Consider the following 19,442-nt stretch of genomic DNA (forward strand, 5'->3'; position numbering starts at 1 on the left):
ACAGATTGAATAAGTATGGTGAAAGAATACAACCCTGTCACACACCTTTCCTAATTATAAACCATTCAGTGTTCCCATGTTCTGTTTGAACTGCCTCTTGGTCCATATACATATTCCTCATGGGGAGTGACAACCTACTTCTGAATATTTAGTCACTGAAAACCTTATGAATATCACAGAAACACTGTCAGATATAGAGCCGGAAAATGAGCCCCTCAGGTTGGAAGGCACTCAAAATGCAACTGGGAAGAGCTGCCTCCTCAAAGTAGAGTTGACTGTGATGATGTGAATGGAGTAAAGCCCATGGGATCTTTATTTGCTGATGGGACACAACTCAAAATGAAGAGAAACAGCTGTAAACATCTAATACAATAGGAACATGGAATGTACTAAGTATGAGTCTAGGAAAATTGGAAGTTGTCAAAAATGAAATGGAATACATAAACTTCTATTATCTTAGGCATTAGTGAGCTGAAATGGACTGGTATTGGTAACTTTGAATCTGACAACCACATGGTTTACTATGACGGGAATGACAAATTGAAGAGGAATGGTGTTGCATTCATCGTTAAAAAGAACATATCCAGATCAGTCATGAGGTACAACGCTGTCTGTGATAGGATAATATCCTTGCACCTACAGGAAAGACCAGTTAATACCACTGTTGTTCAAATGTATGTACCAACCACTAAAGCAAGTGAGGATGAAATAGAAGAAGTCTACCAACTTCTTCAATCTGAAATTGGTCAAACATGCAATCAAAATGTACTGATCATTACTGGTGATTGGAATACAAAGGGTAGGAGCAAAAAGGAAGGATCAGTAGTTGGAAAATATGGTCTTGGTGATAGAAATGATGCTGGAGATCGCATGATAGAATTCTGCAAAATCAATGATTTGTTTATTTCAAATACCTTCTTTAGAAAGTATAGGAGATGATTATACACATGGACCTCACCAGATGAAATACACAGAAATCAAATTGACTACATCTGTGGGACGAAACAATGGAAAAGCTCCACATCATCAGTCAAAACAAGGCTAGGGGCAGATTGTGGAACAGACCATCAATTGCTCGTATGCAAATTCAAACTGAAGCTGAAGAAAATGAAAACAAGTCCATGAGAGCCAAAATATGACCTTGAATATATCCCACCTGTTTAGAGATCATCTGAAGAACAGATTTGATACATTAAACATTAAAGACCAAAGACCAGAAGAGTTAATGGGATGACATCAAGAACATCATACAGAAGAAACAAAAGGTCATTAAGAAGACAAGAAGTAAAAGGTCAAAACGGATGTCAGAAAAGACACTGAAACTTGTTCTCCAGTGTAGAGATGCTAAAGCAAATGGAAGAAATGAGGAGGTACAAGAACTGAACAGAAAATTTCAAAGGTCAGCTCAAGAAAACAAAGTGAAATATAACAACGAAATGTACAAAGATCTGGAGTCAGAAAACCAAAGGGAAAAACATGCTCAGCATTTCTCAAGCTGGGGAAACTGAAGAAAAAATTCAAGCCTCAACATTTCTTATTGAAGGATTCTCTGAGCAAATTATTGAAGGATGCAGAAAGCATCAAAAGAAGATGGAGGTTATACACAGAGTCACTGTACCAAAAGGAAAAGGTTGATGTTCAACCATTTCAAGAGGTAGCATATGATCAAAAGCCAATGATATTGAAGGAAGAAATCCAAGGTGCATTTCAGGAATTGGTGAAGAAAAAGGCACCAGGAATTGATGGAATAAAAATTGAAATCTTTCAAGAAAGTGAGGCAGCATGGAGGCACTCACTCATCTCTGCCAAGAAATTTGAAAGACAACTATCTGGCCAACTGATTGGAAGCAATCAATATTTGTGCCCATCCAAAGAGACGTAACCCAATGGAGTGCAGAAATCATTGGACAATCTCTTTGATATTCCATGTGAGTAAAGTTTTACTAAAGGTAATACAGAAACACTGCAAGCATACATTGAGAGAGAACTTCCAGAGGTTCAAGCCGGATTCAGAAGAGGACATGGAACAAGGGATATCACTGCTGATGTCCGATGGATCTTGGCTAAAAGCAGAGGATACCAGAGAGATGTTTAGCTGTGTTTTAGTGACTATGCAAAGGCTTTCGATTGTGTAGATCATGATAGACTTGTAGAATATGCCCTTTGGTGGTGTAAATTATATATGCCTGAGTATTTAAAAAAAAAAAGCTGCAATGAATGCAACATGATTCCTCTTCAATTTGTCATTCCCGGCATAGTAAACCATAGTGGTTGTCAGATTCAAAATGGCCAATACCAGTCCATTTCAGTTCACTAATGCCTAAGATATTGATGTTTATGTGTTCCATTTCTTCTTCATTCTTCTTGGATCAACTATCAACACTCATGGAAGCAGTAGTCAAGAAATCAAACGACGTATTGCATTAGGCAAAGCTGCTGCACAAGACCTTTTTACAGTGTTGAAGAGCAAAGACGTCAGCTTGAGAACTAAGATGTGTCTGACCCAAGCCACGGTATTTTCAATAACCTCATATGCATGCGAAAGCTGGACAGTTAATAAGGAATACTGTAGAAGAATTGATGCTTTTGAGTTATGGTGTTGGAGAATATTGAAAGTGCCATGGGCTGCCAAAAGAACAAACAGATTTCTGTTGGAAAAAGTACAGCCAGAATGGCCAAACTTCATCTCTTATACTAAGGACATGTCAGGCTAGAAAGTTCCCACTAATAGTGACCCAACGTACAAGAGAATGAACATTGCCCAGTACTGTGGCATCCTCACAGTTATTGTTATGTTTGAGCCTACTTTTGCTGCTACTTTGTCAATCCATCTTATTGGGGGTCTTCCTCCTTTTCATTGACCCTCCACTTTACTAAGCATGATGTTCTTCAGGAACTGGTCTTTCCTGACAACATGGCCAAAGTACGAGATGAAGTCTCACCATCGTCACTCTAAGGTGCATTCTGGCTACACTTCTAAAACAGATTTGTTCATTCTTCAGGCTGCTCATGCCTTTAGTGCAGCTTGGACTGCTTTCTTCTATACCATTGATTCTTGATTATAAGGTACTCCTTGAAATGGTTGAACACTGAAAAACTGTTCAATGTAATCCTTTCATTTTCTTTTGATGTTTTTTGCATCATTCAATATTTTGCCTATGTTGTTGCTAAGTGCCATCGAGTTGGTTCCAACCCATAGCGACCCTGTTGATGGTTCCTGAGGAGCAGCTGGTGAGCTTGAACTGCCCAACCTTGCAGTTCAAACCAACTTTTCCATCCAGGGCATTAACCCACAGGGCCCACCAGAACTCCTATTTTGCCTATAGAGTCCTTCAGTGTTGCAAGTCTGGTCTTGAATTCTTTTGTTCCCTTCTTTCAGCTTTCAAAATGGTGAGTTTGTTCTTCTCTTTTGGCTTTTTGACTCCAGATGTTTGCATATTACATTGTAACTGTTTACTTTTGCTTTGCCATTTTCTGCTCAGCTCTTTTACTTAATCATTTTTTCTATTTGCTTTAGCTGCTCTCCATTCAAGAGAAAGATTCAGTCTCCTCTGACAGCCATTTTTGTCTTTCCTGTCTTTTGAAAATAACCCTGTGCTTTCTTCATGTCATTCTACATTAGTGTCTAATGCATCAAATCTGTTCTTGAGATGCTCTTTAATTTCAGTTGGGATATATTCAAGGTCATATTTTGGTTCTTGATGAGGTGTTTCAAATTTCTTTAGCTTCAGCCTGAACTTTAGCTTCAACTGATGGTCTGTATCACAGTTAGCATCTGGCCTTGTTTTGGTTGATGATATTGATCTTCTCCATCATCTCTTCCCACAGATGTAATCAATTTGATTCCTGCTGCAAAAAAAAAAAAAGAAGCACCAACCAACCATTCTCCCCACAACACTCTAACCCTCACCAGAGATCAATAATCCATTGCAATGGCCAAACAGAACTCAGAGAGACAATACTCAGTTATGGGGTTTATTAAGGAAGTTAGGTTACAATACAGGATCAGAAAATGCTAAGGATACACTTGTTCCAATCAGCTGCTAATAAATACTCACAGGACACACCACTCAACCACAAGCTTCAGTCTGAGGGTACTCAGCTCTAGCTCTGAGAATCAGCAAACCTAGCTTCCCCACCTAAGTGTCTAGAGGCACCCTAGTCTACAAGCAAGGCTCCTCTCCAAAGTCACTGAACTTTATTTGTTCCATGAGCTGGAAAGTTCACTGCCCTGTCTTGTGCTCTGGTTCTCGGCTTTCTGTTGCTGTTCCTCTGCCACCCCTCCATTGTCATAGCTTTCTATCGTAGGGTTGAGGAGGTTCAATAAGCACGGATCTACTGTCCAAAGTATGTGCTCCATTCCTGGCTCCTTCTTCTTGATGGTAATGAGATGCCCTCTCTTGCTTCTAAAGTGTTCAGTGCCGTCGAGTCTCTTCTGAGGAGTGGCTGGTGGATTTGAATCACCACCCTTGCAGTTCAAGCCAACCTTGCAGTCCAGTACCAACCCTATAGCGCTACACAAGGACTCATTTTAAATCCACATTAGAGTTCCAAGTTCTCACAACTACAATTAACTGTTAATTTTAAATCCACATTAGAGTTCCAAGTTCTCACAATTACAATTAACTGTTAATTTTAAATCCACATTAGAGTTCCAAGTTCTCACAATTACAATTAACTGTTAAGATCCACAGCTGAATCTTGTCATCCTATCAGTATCTTCTCCCACTTACTTCTTATCCTGACAATTCATCACAATCACATGTTTCTTCAATTTGAGACTAAAGAAGTTGGTAGAATTCCTCAATTTCATCATTGCTGGCTTTGGTGGCTAGTGCATACAACTGAATAATAGTTGCACTAATTGGTCTTCCTTGTTGTTTTTGTTAAGTGCAGTCGAGTTGCTTCTGATTCACAGCAACCCTGTATAGGGTTTCTAAGGAGCGGCTGGTGGGTTTGAACCACCGACCTCATGGCTCAAACTGACCTTGCAGTCCAGTGTATTATCCTGCAGCGCCATACCAGGTCTTCCTTGTAGGTGTTTGGATATTATCCTAACCCAGACAGCATTGTACTGCAAAACATATCTCTTAAGATGCTCTTTTTTTGACGCTGATGGTTGCACCATCCCTATTGAATTTGTCATTTCCCGCATAGTAAACCATATGATTGTCTGATTGAAAATCAGACACCAGTCTATTTCAGCTCATAAATGCCAAATATATTGATCTTTATGCATTCCATTTTGTGTCTTACGACTTTCAATTTTCCTAGATTCATACTTTGTACATTCCATGTTCTGATTATTAATGCATGTTTATAACTGTTTCTTCTTTTGAGTTGTGCTCCATCAGCAAATATAAGTCCTGAAAACTTTGCTCCATCCACATCATTAAGGTCAACTCTACTTTGAAGAGGCTGCCCTTCTCCAATTGTATTTTGAGTGCCTTACAACCTGAGGGTCTCATCTTCCAGCACTGTATCAGAGAATGTTCCACTGCTATTCATATAGTTTACAGTGGCTCACCTTTCAGAAGTGGTCTGCCTCTCCCCCTTCCTAGTCTGTTTCAGTCTGGAAGTTCTGCTGAAATCTGTCCACCATGGGTGCCCCTGCTGGTATTACTATGCCAGCATAGTTTCTAGCATCACTGTAACACATAAACCACCACAGTACGGCAAACTGACAAGACAACTGGTATACACCATGGTTAATATGGAGAATTCTCTGAGAGTTTGGTTAAAGTCGGATGGAAAGAGTTAATATAACTATTCACCTCCTATTACTAAAAATGACAAAGAAATTTTCTAAGAAAATTTCTCAGAAAATAGGTTTATAAGGGGTTTTGAGGGACATCAAAACTAGGAATTGAACCTAAGATTTTGTGGTGCTGTAGAATAAACGCTGGCTGCTAATCACAAGGTCGGTAGTTCAAACTCACCATACTGGGTTGCTATGAGTTGGAATTGACTCAAATGCACTTAACAACTATCTAAACTTTATGGTGGTGATGGTGTGCCACTAAGTCAGTCTGACTCATAGCAACTCAGTATAGGGTATCCGAGGCTATAAACAAACCTTTATGGGAGCAGAAAATCTTATCTTTCTCCTGTGGAGCAGCTGGTGGATTAGAATTGCTGACCATGCAGTTGGTGGTGGTTATGTGCCGTGGAGTCGGTTCCAACTCATAGCAGCCCTGTACAGGGGTTTCCAAGGCTGTAAATCTTTACAGGAGCAGAACGCCTCATCTTTCTCCCATGGAATAGCTGGTAATTTCGAACAGTTCGCAGCCCGATTTGTAGCTACTATGCTACCAGAGCTCCTTGACCTTGCAATTAGCAGCCCAAAATGTAACCCACTACGCACCAGAGCTCCTTATAATATCACATGGAGGTAAAATTTTGCTAAAAATAATTAAAAAATGGCTGTAACTGTACGTTGACAGAAGACTGCCAGAGGTACAAGCCGGATTGATGAGGATGTAGAACAAGGAATATCATTGCTGACGTCAGATGGATCTTGGTTGAAAGCAGAGAATACCAGAAAGATGTTTGTTTACCTGTTCTTTAATTACTATGTAAAGGCTTTCACCTGTGTGGATCATGACAAGCTATGGGTAACGTCTACGAATATTCCAGAACATACATTGATCAAGAAGCAGGCATTCAAAAAGAACAAGGGAACACTGAATGATTTAAAATCAGAAAAGGTGAGCACCAGGGTTGTATTCTTTCACCACACTTATTTAATCTGTATGTTGAACAAATAATCCAAGAACCTGGATTGTATGAAGAAAAGCGTGGCATCAGGATTGGAGGAAGACTCATTAATAACCTGTGATATGCAGATAATACAACCTTGCTTGCTGAATGCAAAGAGGGCTTAAAATACTTACTGATGAAGGTCAAAAACCACAACCTCTGGTATGGTTTGCACCTCAATGCAGAGAAAACAAAAAATCCTCACCAGTGTACCAAATAGACAACATCCATATAAATAGAGAAAAGAATGAAGTTGTCAAAGACTTCATTTTGCTTGGCTCAACCATTAACACTCATGGAAGCAGCAGTCCAGAAATCAAATGACGTATTGCACTGGGCAAATCTGCCGCACGAGACCTCTTTAAAATATTCAAGAGCAAAGAAATAAGTTTGAGGGCTAAGGTGTGCCTGACTCAATCCATGGTATTTTCAATAACCCCATATTCATGTGAAAGTTGAACCGTGAATAAGGAAGACCATAGAAGAGTTGATGCATTTTAGTTATGGTGTTGGAGGAAAATATTAAAAAATACTAAGGACTGCCAAAAGAACAAATAGATCTGTTTTGGAAGTGCAGCCAGAATATTACCTGGAAGCCAGAATGGCCAGACTTCCATCTCTCATACTTCGGACATACTATCAGAAAGGACCAGTCGCTGGAGAAGGATATCATTTTTAGTAAAGTGGAGGGTCAGAGAAAAAGATGAAGACCTCCAATGCAATGGATTGGCACAGTGGCAACAACAAAGGGTTCCAGTGTAGCAACAATTGTGAGGTTGGTGCAGGACCGTACAGTGTTTCATTCTGTTGTGCATAAGGTCACTATGAGTTGGTATTGACTCAATGACACCTACAACAGCAACAACAATCCAAACTTTGTCAATGCTAATGTTACCCTCATAAGTTGATTCATTTATGGAAAACACAAGATACTATTTTTAATTTTATAACTATAAGTAAATTTATTGTTATTTAAGTATAGTCTGAAACAGATATGCTTTATTTTAACCCTGACATAGAAATATAGAATTTAAGAAGTAGGCCTAATTTGTATTGCTTCTTTGGTTTATTACAAGTCTTATACAACTTCTATATCTATCCTGTTAATAATAATGATAACTAATACATACATGCAGTCCTGGTGTGGCACTGTGGGTTAATGAGCTGGGCTGCAAAGTCAGTTTGAACCACAAGGTTGGTGGTTCAAGCTCATCAGTCTCTCCTTGGAAACCCTATACAGGGTCACTATGGGTCAGAACTGACTCAATGTCACTTAACAACAACAATATCTACATAGTGATTTCTATAACCTAGTTCCAAGTATTTTAAAAATATTAATTCAAGAAGTACCCTTTGAAAAATTTACAATTTCAAGTTCTTATTCAGACTTTCTGTCTTTATTCTAAGAGAACTCTATTCTGTGAGGATAAAAAGTTTCCTGTAGAAATAAGACTTCAGCAACTCAACTGTTGTTTCTGAGTTGGTGGGTTTGAACCACTGACGTGTGGTTAGCAGTCCAGTGCTTATTGTACAGTTCTACACCAGCTGTTGTTGTTTTTAAGTGTCAAGTCAGTTCCAACTCACAGTGACCCTGTATAGGGTTTCCAAGGAGCAGTTGGTGAGTTTGAACCACCGACCTTGTGGTTTGCAGTTCAGTGCTTATCCTATAGCGCCACACTAGAAGACCATAGCCAATTAAAGAGTGTTGTTATTGTTAAGTACCATGGAGTCAATTCTGATTCATAATGACCCTGCACAGTGTTTTCAAGGCTGTAAATCTTTACAGGAGCAGAAAGCCTCATCTTTCTCCCGTGGAACGACTGGTAGTCTCGAACTGCTGACCTTGAGGTTAGCAGCCCAATTTGTAACCATTATGCTGCTACCAGAGTTCCTTAATTAAAGAGTAGAATATTTTAAATTACCTTACCTTACCTTTTCTTTTGCATGCCATGTCTTCAAATTCCTTTGTCCCTGAATTATTTAAATGTAGGAAGTTTCTGGTAAGAATAGGAACTTGCATAAAGTAGCAGAAGCAGGAGGCTGCCCCCAGAATTCATTCACATATTAAAGTTTAAGAACTTGAATGCCAATTCAAAAGTTATATGTCAGGAAAATATTTATGGGGTAAAATATGAGGTAAATTAAATCCAATGAGAAAACTGTAAGATTGTTTACCTCTGTTAACTCCAGAGCTTTATTGTATCCCATTGAGTGTAGAGTTACCCAAAGATCACTAGGATCTCCGTCTCGATCATTGGCTTCCATTAGATTCAGATCCATAAATCCCTGTCTTGTTAGTTCATTCTTCTTTGTATCAAAATTTTCTGTCAAAACAATAAAAATTTTCTTTCTGACACAAAAAATTTGAGCATTTCATAAAATTCTAATATTACTATTCATAAATATTTATTCACAAATGTTTATGTGAATAGTCAAAAAATGGAATAAGAACAGTTTAAACCATGCTTGAGGGACACCCTCCTAATTTCCTAGGTACTATCACAGTGCACACTTTAGTTTTTCAACAAATTCTGAAGTTATAAGTAATGCAAATATATTCCAAAAATAGAGGAAATTGCAGTTTTTCTGGGAAAATTCTAGCCTACATGGAATATACTAATACATATTTCATATACTAATAAAATATATATGCTAATACATATTTTTAAAAATTCAAATGTTTCAGAGATATTGGCCATTTCAACCCAGCAGAATCTGATTGAATTTGATGTGAGCCTCAAACTAGTGGTATTTCACAGAGGGAGACGTAGACGGTCGCTGACTTACGGAGACCACTCTATGCTTCATCCCTCCAATTTTAATAAAACTGCTCCTGGATCCCTGGAAGACTATTATATAATAGGGAACACTCTGGAGTATATGAATTAAGCCTATATTTCCCTAGGCAAATCTCAGTAAGCCATTTTAACAGTAGACCCTCTCCTCATTATCAACTATCTCATTAGGTGACTTTTTTTTTAAGATAACAGTAAAAAAATCTACTATCAACTATTTTGCACATTCATGCTGTACACCTGGCAGTAGCACACACGGAGAGGCAGGTGAAGTAACAGTGGCTGTGTCGTACGGCTATGATTCAACTTGGCTAGGCCATGATTCTCAGTGCTCTGGCAGTTATGAGATGATGTAGTCATCTTCCAGTTTGTGATCTAATGTGGTCCTCCATTTTCACACAATGCCAATTTTTGCATAAAGACCCAGACTTTAGAATCTAACCATGTCAATAAGTGAGGAGAGGATATATTTGTGAAGAAATAAAATTTAGCTATAAATATCTGTTGTTGCATGCTTTTGAGTCAGTTCCAACTCATGGCAACCCTGTATAGGGTTTACAAGAGCAGATGGTAGGTTTGAACTTTAGACTTCGTGATTACCAGTTCAGTGCTCATCCTGAAGCACCAGGACTCATCTAGCTAGAAATATCTGGCTGTGTCTGATTCCTGAATTTGTCTGTCATACAGAAAATAAACAGCTCTTTATTCTTTTAAGGGAGTGCAGTAGCTACAAATGATAAGCACTAACTGCAAACTGCAAGGTCTGCAGTTCGAGCCCACCAGCCACTCCACGGGAAAAAGATGATGCTTACTGCTCCCGTGAAGACTTAAAGTCTCAGAAACCCTACACAGGATTGCTATTAGTTGGTACCAATTCAAAGGCACACAACAACATTATTATAATATTATAAATGAACATTTCTTGCTATTGTTAAACTAAACTTTGTTACAAAGATATGTTCATAAAAAACTGCACATTAATAATCGTATATTTCTACTCTACTTGCTGTTTAGATAAACAGGTTTATAAGAGCCATGTTTAAACATGCAAGAACAAAAGGAGCAGGGGTCATAACTCTCCAGGTGACAGCACACCAAAAATGACTTTATCTCTGTCACTTGGCCTCCTCAGATTTCTTGTTTTGTGATCTGTACAAGGATATGGTGGTCTTGTTTCCCTCTTAGACCTTCCAGTCTTTGGGCTAATCGAACCTCACCCTCTTCCCAGACTCCTTGCAGGTAAGGACTAGGCTGACAGGTGTCATTGTTTGCTCATTTTGGTATTTTGAGCTTTCATACCTGAATGGACAAGCTTTCTTAATTCAACTCAAATACAACAAAGAATTAAAGAATTCTTAATACACATACATAAAATTTCCCCAAAATGCAATCTTTATTAAAATCTAGCCAATTAGCTCTTTGCTGCCATCCCCTGGTCAGTTTGTGGCTCTTGACCAGCAGTTGTAGTGTTATCAAGAGCTTGGTGAAAACATTTTTTTAACCTTCTAAGGAGCCCTGGTGGGACTTGATGGCAGTGTGTTTGGATTTTTAGTTTGAAGCCCCAAAAAGCATAGGGTAAAAATTGAAATTACATTTAAGTAATTCATATTTCTTTTAACTTGAGTTCTAGTCATACATCAATTATCTGCTAAGGAAATAAATGGTTACATTTTTATGATCTCCAATGATACTATATCTTTTAATTTTATTTTGGATCTTTTAAACTGTCTTTAATTCTAGAATAGAAAGCTCATTGGCTCCATATGATAAGCACTGGCCTGCAAACCACAAGATCCACGGTTTGAGCCCACTGATCGATCACTCCACAGGAGAAAGATGACGTTTCCTGTGCCTGTGAAGATTTAATGCTCTACAGGATCGCTGTGAGTCGGAACAAAATTGACAGCACTTAACAGCATGATATCCATGAGGAAAAGTTTGGCATCTCATTTCTTAGGGAGGGAGGAGAGATCCTGAATTTTTAATATATGTATTATGAAGAGGAGAAGTGCTTACCTCTGCACACAGCCCAAGCATCTTCATCACACTTCTCACCACTGGTTCTCAATTCAAAAAAATTATATTCATCAATACTAAGAAGTCCATTCCCATCTAAATCAATAACTTCAAATATATCTGATAAAGTTGACCTAAGATTATAAATGCAAATTATTATTTTAAAGGCAAGTGGACTGAAGAAAGTTTCTGAGGATAATAATCAAAAGGAAGTTATAGTTAAGACATTAAACAAATTTAGTGAGCTACAAAATTTGACTTTCAGCTCTTCATAGTTTACTAAAGTTGGTCAATGTATTACATGAGATAAAGCCAGTTCTAAAACAAATACAGTATATCAACACATAGTAGGAAATCATTGAAATACTAGTTCCCTTTTCTTGTTTCCTTTCTCTAATCTACTCTCATTTTCCTCTCAACCTGCAGATGAATCTTACTACCTAAGTTTTTAGATTTCATATTTAACAGTTGTTTAAATCAGTAGTACAACTTTTGTTGTTGCTATGTGCCATCAAGTTGGTTTTGACTTACAGTGAACAACAGAACAAAACACTGTCCCATCTTCCATTATCCTTACAATTGTTCTTATGTTTGTGTGAGTCCATTGTTGTCAATGGCTCATCTCATTGTATCAGTCCATCTTACTGGGGGGCTTCTTCTTTGTTACTGATCCTCTACTTTACTAAGCATGATATCTTTCTCCAGGGACTGGTTCCTCCTGACAACATGATCAAAGTACCAGAGATGAAGTCTCATGATCCACGTTTCTAAAGAGCATTCTGGCTGTACTTCTTACAAGACAGATTAGTTTGTTCCTTTGGCAGTCCATGGCACTTTCAATATTCCTCTCCAATATGGCCATTTAAAAGCATCTATTCTTCTACAGTCTTCCTTATTCATTGTTCAACTTTCAAAAGCATAAGGAAGATGGTAGACGAATTGATGCATTTGAGTTGAAGGTTAGAGAAGAATATTGAAGGTACCATGGATTACCAGAAGAACAAACAAATCTGTGTTGGAAGAAGTACAACTGGAGTGCTCCTTAAAAGCCAGGTTGGTGAGACTTTGTCTGTCATAATTTGTTCATGTTACCAGGAGGGGCCAGTCGCTGGAAAAGGACATCAGGCTTAGCAAAGTGGTGGGCTAACAAAAAAGAGAAAGACCCCCAAACAATATAGATTAGCTCAGTGGCAGCAGCAATGGGCTCTGTAACATTTGTGAGGATGAAGCAGGATGGAGCAATGTTTCATTCTGTAGTACCTAGAGTGGCTATGATTAGAAACTGACTCAACAGCATGTAACAACAACAACAACAAGTGAGGCAATTGGAAACATCATGGCTCGGATCAGTTACACCTTAGTCCTCAAAATGACATCTTTGCTCTTTAACACTTTAAAGAGGTTTTTTTGTTTTTTGCAGGTTTTCCTAATACAGTATGTCATTTGATTTCTTGACTGCTGTTTCCATGAGTATTGAATATGGACCTAAACAAAATGAAGTCTTTGACTTCAATCTAGTCTGAATTTACCATGATGCTATTTTTGGGTTCCATTGTCAGGATTTTTGTGTCCTTTACACTGAAGAGCAATCTAGTGCAACCGGTAGTGTCTATTTCTAGAGCAGTGTCTAGTGAGGGAGAAGTAATGTTGACTTACCACATGTGAGGAACCTGGAAATAAAGGACAATTCCAGGTCTGTGAATGGAATGTCAATTTCAGATGCCTAGCGAATTAGACAGAATTTTTGCAAGACCAATGACTTAATCATTGACAATATCCTTTTCAACAACATAAATGGTGATTATATACACGGACCTCACCAGTGGGATACACAAGAATCAAACTGACTACATCTGTGGGAACAGATAATGGAGATGCTCAATTTTGTTGTCGTTATGTACCATGGAGTGATTCTGACTCATAGCGACCCTGTACAGGGTTTCCGAGGTTGCAAATCTTCACAGGAGCAGAAAGCCTCATCTTTCTCCCGTGGAACATCTCGCAGTTTTGAATTGCTGACCTTAAGGTTCGCAGCCCGATTGGTAACCACTATGCTACCAGAGCTCCTCAATAGCATCAGTAAAAACAAGCCCAGGGCCAGACTGGGACAGGCCATCAGTTGTTCATATGCGAGTTCAGGATGAAGCTGAAGAAAATTAAAACAAGTCCACAAGGGTCAAAATATAACCTTGAATATATTCCGCCTAAATTTGGAGACCATCTCAAGAACAGATTTGATACATTAGACACTAATGACCAAAGACCAGAAGAGTTGCAGAAAATTTCAAAGGGCAACTTGAAAAGACAAAGTCAAGTTTTACAATTAAATGTGCAAAGACCTGGAGTTAGAAAACCAAAACGGAAGAACATACTCAGCACTTCTCAAGCTGAAAGAACTGAAGAAAAAAATTCAAGCTTCAACTTGTAATACTGAATGATTCTTTGGACAAAATACTGAGTGATGCAGACAGAAAGCATCTTAAAAAAATGGAAGGAATACACAGAATCATAGTATCAAAAAGAAATGGATGATGATCAGTCATTTAAAGAGGTAAGCATATGATCAAGAGCTATTGTACTGAAGGCACTGGCAAAAACAAAGCTCCAGGAATTGACGGAATACAAATCAAAATCTTTGAACTAACTGATGCAACCCTGGTGGCACTCACTCATCTATTCCAATAAATCTGAAAAACAGTTACCTGGCTAACCAAATGGAAGAGATACGTATTTGTGCCCATTTCAAAGAAAGGACCAAGCGGAATGTGACAATTATCAAACAATATCATTAAAATCACATACAGTAAGTAAAATTCTGCTGAAGATACTTAAAAAATGGTTGCAGTAATACATCAACAGGGAACTGTCAGAAATTCAAGTTGGATTCAGAAGTGGACATGGAATGAGGGATATCACTGCTGACATCAAAAGGATCTTGGACAAAAGCAGAGAATACCAAGAAAATGTTTACTTGTGCTTTATTAACTATGCAGACTTTTTGACTGTGTGGATCATGACAAACTATGGATAACATTGTGAAGAATGGATATTCCAGACCACTTAGTTGTGCTCATAAGGAACCTGGACATAGAACAAGAGTGGTTGTTAGAACAGAACAAGCAGATATCGAATGGTTAACAATCAGGAAAGGTGTGCGCCAAAATTGTATCCTTTTGCCAATTTATTCAATCTGTATGATTAGCAAATAATCTGAGAAACTGGATGATATGGAACAAAATGACATCAAGATTGGAGAAAGACTCATTAATAACCTGTGATATACAGATGATACAACCTTGCCTGCTAGAAGCAAAAAGGACTTGAAATACTTACTGACGAAGGACTGTACCTCAATGTAAAGAAAATGAAAATCCTCACAGCTGGACCAATAAGAACATCGTGATAAATGGTGAAACAATTGGACTTGAAAATATTTAATTTCCTTGGATCTACAATTAACACCCATGAAAGCAAGAGTCAAGGAATGAAATGACTTGCATTAGGTGCACCTGACCCAAGCCATGGTATTTTCAATTGCCTCATATGCACGTGAAAGTTGGAGAAGTTGAACAAAGAATAAGTTGAACAAAAAAATCGATGCATTTGCATTATGGTGTTCATGAAGAATATTCAAAGTATCATGGGCTGCCAGAAGAACAAACAAATCCAACTTGAGAGATATATAGCTAGAATGCTCCTTAGAAGCCAGGATGGTAAGACTTCATTTTCTGTACTTTGGGCATATCATCAGGAGGAACCAGTCCCTGGAGAAGGGCGTCATGCTTGGTAAAGTGGAGGGTCAATGAAAAATAGGAAGATCCTCAACTAGATGGACTGACAGAATGGCAGCAACAATAGGCTCAAATCTAACAATTGTGAGGATGGCGCAGGATCAGGTAGTGTTTTGTTCTGTTGTGTATATGGTCACTATGAGTTAGAACAGACTTGACAGGACCTAACAACAAAAACAACAGTAAAAAAGGCGAATTACTACATTAGCGGTAGGTGTGGAGGCTGGCCAAAGGAAAGGGACACCAGAGGGAGGAGTCCGAATAGATAACCAGTTTAGATTATCTAGTTTAGATGCTCTGGTTCTGAAAACTTACCTAAATGCCTTTGTAAGAAATAATTCCCCCATTTCATCTCTATATACAAGTTGGGCTGCTTCTGCTATTGGCTTTGTTTCTTTCTTCAGCTTACAGCCAGTAGTGGAAGGAATTAACCAGTACATTCCAGGTCCTAGTTCACCAGACCACCCGAACACCTTTTCTCAAAAGAATTCAAAACAAAACAAACAAATAATGATGAGTGTTAATGATTCTCAATCTTTCTTTTGAAAGGAATGCATTAGAAACATTTTTAAAATCAATTTTAAACAATTGAAATATGGAATATGGAAATTGTTGAGCAATATAATTAACATTATTATATACTAGCAAGATATTTAAAATGAAATATGGAAATTGTTGAGCAATATAATTAATATTATTATGTACTAGCAAGATATTTAAAAATGACTGCACCCATATAGTAACAGGGAACTGCTAGAAGTTCAAGTTGGATTCAGAAGAAGACCTGGAACAAAGGATATCATTGCTGTTGTCAGATGTTGGCCATAAGTAGAGAATACTAGAAAGATATTTGTGTTTTATCAACTATGTAATGACATTCATTCTACTGTGTGCATCATAGCAAATTATGGATGACGTGAAGAATGAGAATTTCAGGACAGACAATTGCACTTAAGAGGAACCTATATATGGATCAAGGGCAGTCATTTGAATAAAAAAGGAGATACTGCATGGTTCAAAGTTGGAAAAGGTGTGTAGCAGAGTTGTATCCTTTCATGTAACTTAAGATGCAACCTTACTTGCTGAAGATGAAGACAGATGATTTGAAGCACTTACTGATGAAGGCCAAAAACTATAGCTTGCAGTGTGTCTAACTGCCTCCGTGAACAGCTTCCTCCTTTGCCATGAGACCAGACCTGGATGGTGTTTAGCTAACATTACTAACTGTTTTGATCAAAGATTCTCTAGTAACATCCTGATCAAGAGGGAAAGAATTTCAAATGCTCATGGAGTCACTCTCTGGAGCAACTGAGGCTGAATGATTCCTGAAACTATTGCCATGAGATAACCTTTACACTTTAAACCAAAGTAAATCCCCTGAAGTAATCTTTAAACCAAATGATAATTGAGCATAACCTAGGAGCTCTGGTAGCGTAGTGGTTACGAATCGGGCTGCGAACCTTAAGGTCAGCGGTTCGAAACTGCCAGCTGCTCCGCGGGAGAAAGATGAGGCTTTCTACTCCCGTAAAGATTTACACCCTCGGAAACCCTGTACAGGGTCGCTATGGGTCGGAATCGACTCGACGGCACTTAACAACAACAACAAGGTGAAAGATGGTAGTGTAGTGGTTACGAATCAGGCTGTGAACCGCAAAGTCATCAGTTCAAATCTACCAGCTGTTCTGCGGGACAAAGATGAGGCTTTCTGCTCCCGTAAAAGACTTACAGCCTCGGAAACCCTGTACAGGGTCGCTATAAGTTGGAACCGACTCCACGGCACATAACAACAACAACAGGAGAAAGATGAGGCTTTCTGCTCCCATAAAGATTTACAGTCTTGGAAACCCTGTAGAGGGTCACTATGAGTTGAAACCAACTCCACACACATAACCACCATAAAGAGTATTGTGCTCTTTTAAAAACTTTCTATATCAAGAGGGAATTTAGTTTAAGAGTGTGTGGAGGAAGATAAGAGTCCCCACTGAATAGTTTTCATCTTGTCTGGATGGGTATGGTAAAAAGAGATGGGGATAAGTTTCTTATGATTTAACAGTATTGTTATCATGACTAATTAAGACGGTCACAATTGTAAAGGTAGAAGTACTGTAACAAAAACAGGGGAGCAGTTAATCTTACAGTCTAGAAACAGAGGACCCTAGGACCATCAAGGGAGAAGAGCACAAGCGGAATGCAGGACCTTATCCAGAGAAGCATCGACACCAGAGATGGAGGCAGAGATGAGGACATGGAGACAGGAAGCAGCTGAGGACTCTGGATTCATGGAAAGAGAGGGACTGTGAGCTGGTGGCCAGGAGGCAGACTTGCAGAATGTGCCCTTTGGTGGTATAAATTACTATATATGCCTGAAGTGTTAAAAAAAAAAAAAGAGCTAAAACAAATAGAGAGGAATACTGTTAACTGATGGTACATGGAGGGGATCGTAATCATTATAATGAAACAAGGTATATGATTTGTGGAATGGAAAACTGATGGTACACCCTGTAAACTTTTACTCAATTCATAATAAAAGCTTAAAAAAAAAAAAACTTTCTATACTGGGTAAAATAAATAACAGCAACTCAGAAGTTTCTCCTAGGGAAACTTAGGGCCAGTTTGTTGATGTTAATGAGAGAGGTTGAATTTGGAAAAGAAGGGTGAGAATGGTTGCACAGCTGGAAGAATGTATTTAATATCACCGAGTCATACATGTAGAAACTGCTGGTGTATTTTTTGTATGTGTCTCCACAACAAATAAAAAAGTAAGACTAGTCTTCAGTATGGATTACCTCCAAATGTGAAGAAAACAAAAATCCTCACAATGGATCAATACACAACACCATGATCAACAGAGAGAAAAACGGAAGGTGTCAAGGGTTTCAGTCTACTTGAATCAATGATGTCCATGGAAGCAGCCATCAAGAAATCCAATGCCATACTGCCTTGGGCCAATTGGCTGCAAAAGACCTCTGTAAAGTTTTCAAAAGAAAAGAGGTCATTTTAAGGACTAAGGTAATTATGTGTATGCAAAGACTGGATAATGAAAAAGATGACAGAAGAATTGATACATCTGAACTGCGGTGTTGGTGAAGAATATTAAATATGTATATAGTGGAATGCCAAAAGAAAGAACAAATTCGTCATAGGAGAAATCTGAAGTGAGGATGACTTCAACTCAGTAACTTTGTACATGCTGTTGTTATTGTTAAGTGCTGTTGAATCGGTTCTGATCCATGGCGACCCTGTATACGGTTTCTGAGGAGCACCTAGTGAGCTTGAATTGCTGACTTTGTGGTTCAAACCAACGTTGCAGTGCAGTGCATTAAGCCACAGCGCCACACCAGAACTCGTTGTTGTTGTTGTTATGTGCTGTGCAGTTGGTTTTGACTCATAGCAACCCTGTACAGGGTTTCTGAGGCTGTAAATCTTTACAGGAGAAGAAAGCCTCATCTTTCTTCCGCAGAACAGCTGGTAGTTTCGAACTGCAGACCTTGTAGTTAGCAGCCTGATTCATCACCACTACACTACCAGAGCTCCTTCCAGGACTCATTAGGAAAGACCAATTGCTAGAAAAGGATATCATGTTTGGTAAAGTAGAGGGCCAAAGAAAATGCAGGAAATCCTCAATGAGAAGGATTGCCAGAATAATCTCAGTGGACCCAAATGTCCCAATGATCATGAAGGTGCCCAGGACTAGGTAATATTTCCTTCTGTAATACATAAGGCTAATGGCTTGATGGCAACTAACAACAAGTTTTACCGATTTTTTATAGGCCAAAATTCTTGTTAATTACAACCCCAGTAAAAGATCCCTAGATATAGCTGTTTATATATTTTAAAAGAAACACCTTTAAAATAATATCAGGTTATATATTTTCTATATCTTCCCCCAAAATAAAAAATGATTGTGATGCAACTATCTTTAAAAGTAAATGAAGATGCTTAAGGGAAATAAGACCCAATATATCCAGATTACACTCCCAGCTAAGGTTATTCATGGTATAAATAGATTTGTGTTATCTTTCAGTAATCCAGAACTTGATTGGAACTTAATCCAACAGCATTTTAGGAGGTTGTGGAATAA

The 19,442-nt window shown here is 38.4% G+C and overlaps 1 protein-coding gene across 1 annotated transcript in view; it reads right to left on the reverse strand.

Annotated features, from left to right (window-relative positions):
* EFCAB7 (EF-hand calcium binding domain 7) overlaps positions 1 to 19,442 on the reverse strand; it is a 78,952-nt gene that overhangs the window by 16,107 nt on the left and 43,403 nt on the right. The window contains exons 9-11 of the mRNA XM_006862465.1: positions 15,677 to 15,834; positions 11,571 to 11,704; positions 8,935 to 9,083 (exon numbers count right to left, since the gene is read on the reverse strand). Of these exons, the coding sequence (XP_006862527.1) occupies positions 8,935 to 9,083; positions 11,571 to 11,704; positions 15,677 to 15,834 (441 nt within the window). The remainder of the gene's footprint in view (positions 1 to 8,934; positions 9,084 to 11,570; positions 11,705 to 15,676; positions 15,835 to 19,442) is intronic.

This window comes from Chrysochloris asiatica, unplaced genomic scaffold (assembly GCF_000296735.1).
Source record: "Chrysochloris asiatica unplaced genomic scaffold, ChrAsi1.0 scaffold00048, whole genome shotgun sequence".
Taxonomy (NCBI): domain Eukaryota; kingdom Metazoa; phylum Chordata; class Mammalia; order Afrosoricida; family Chrysochloridae; genus Chrysochloris; species Chrysochloris asiatica.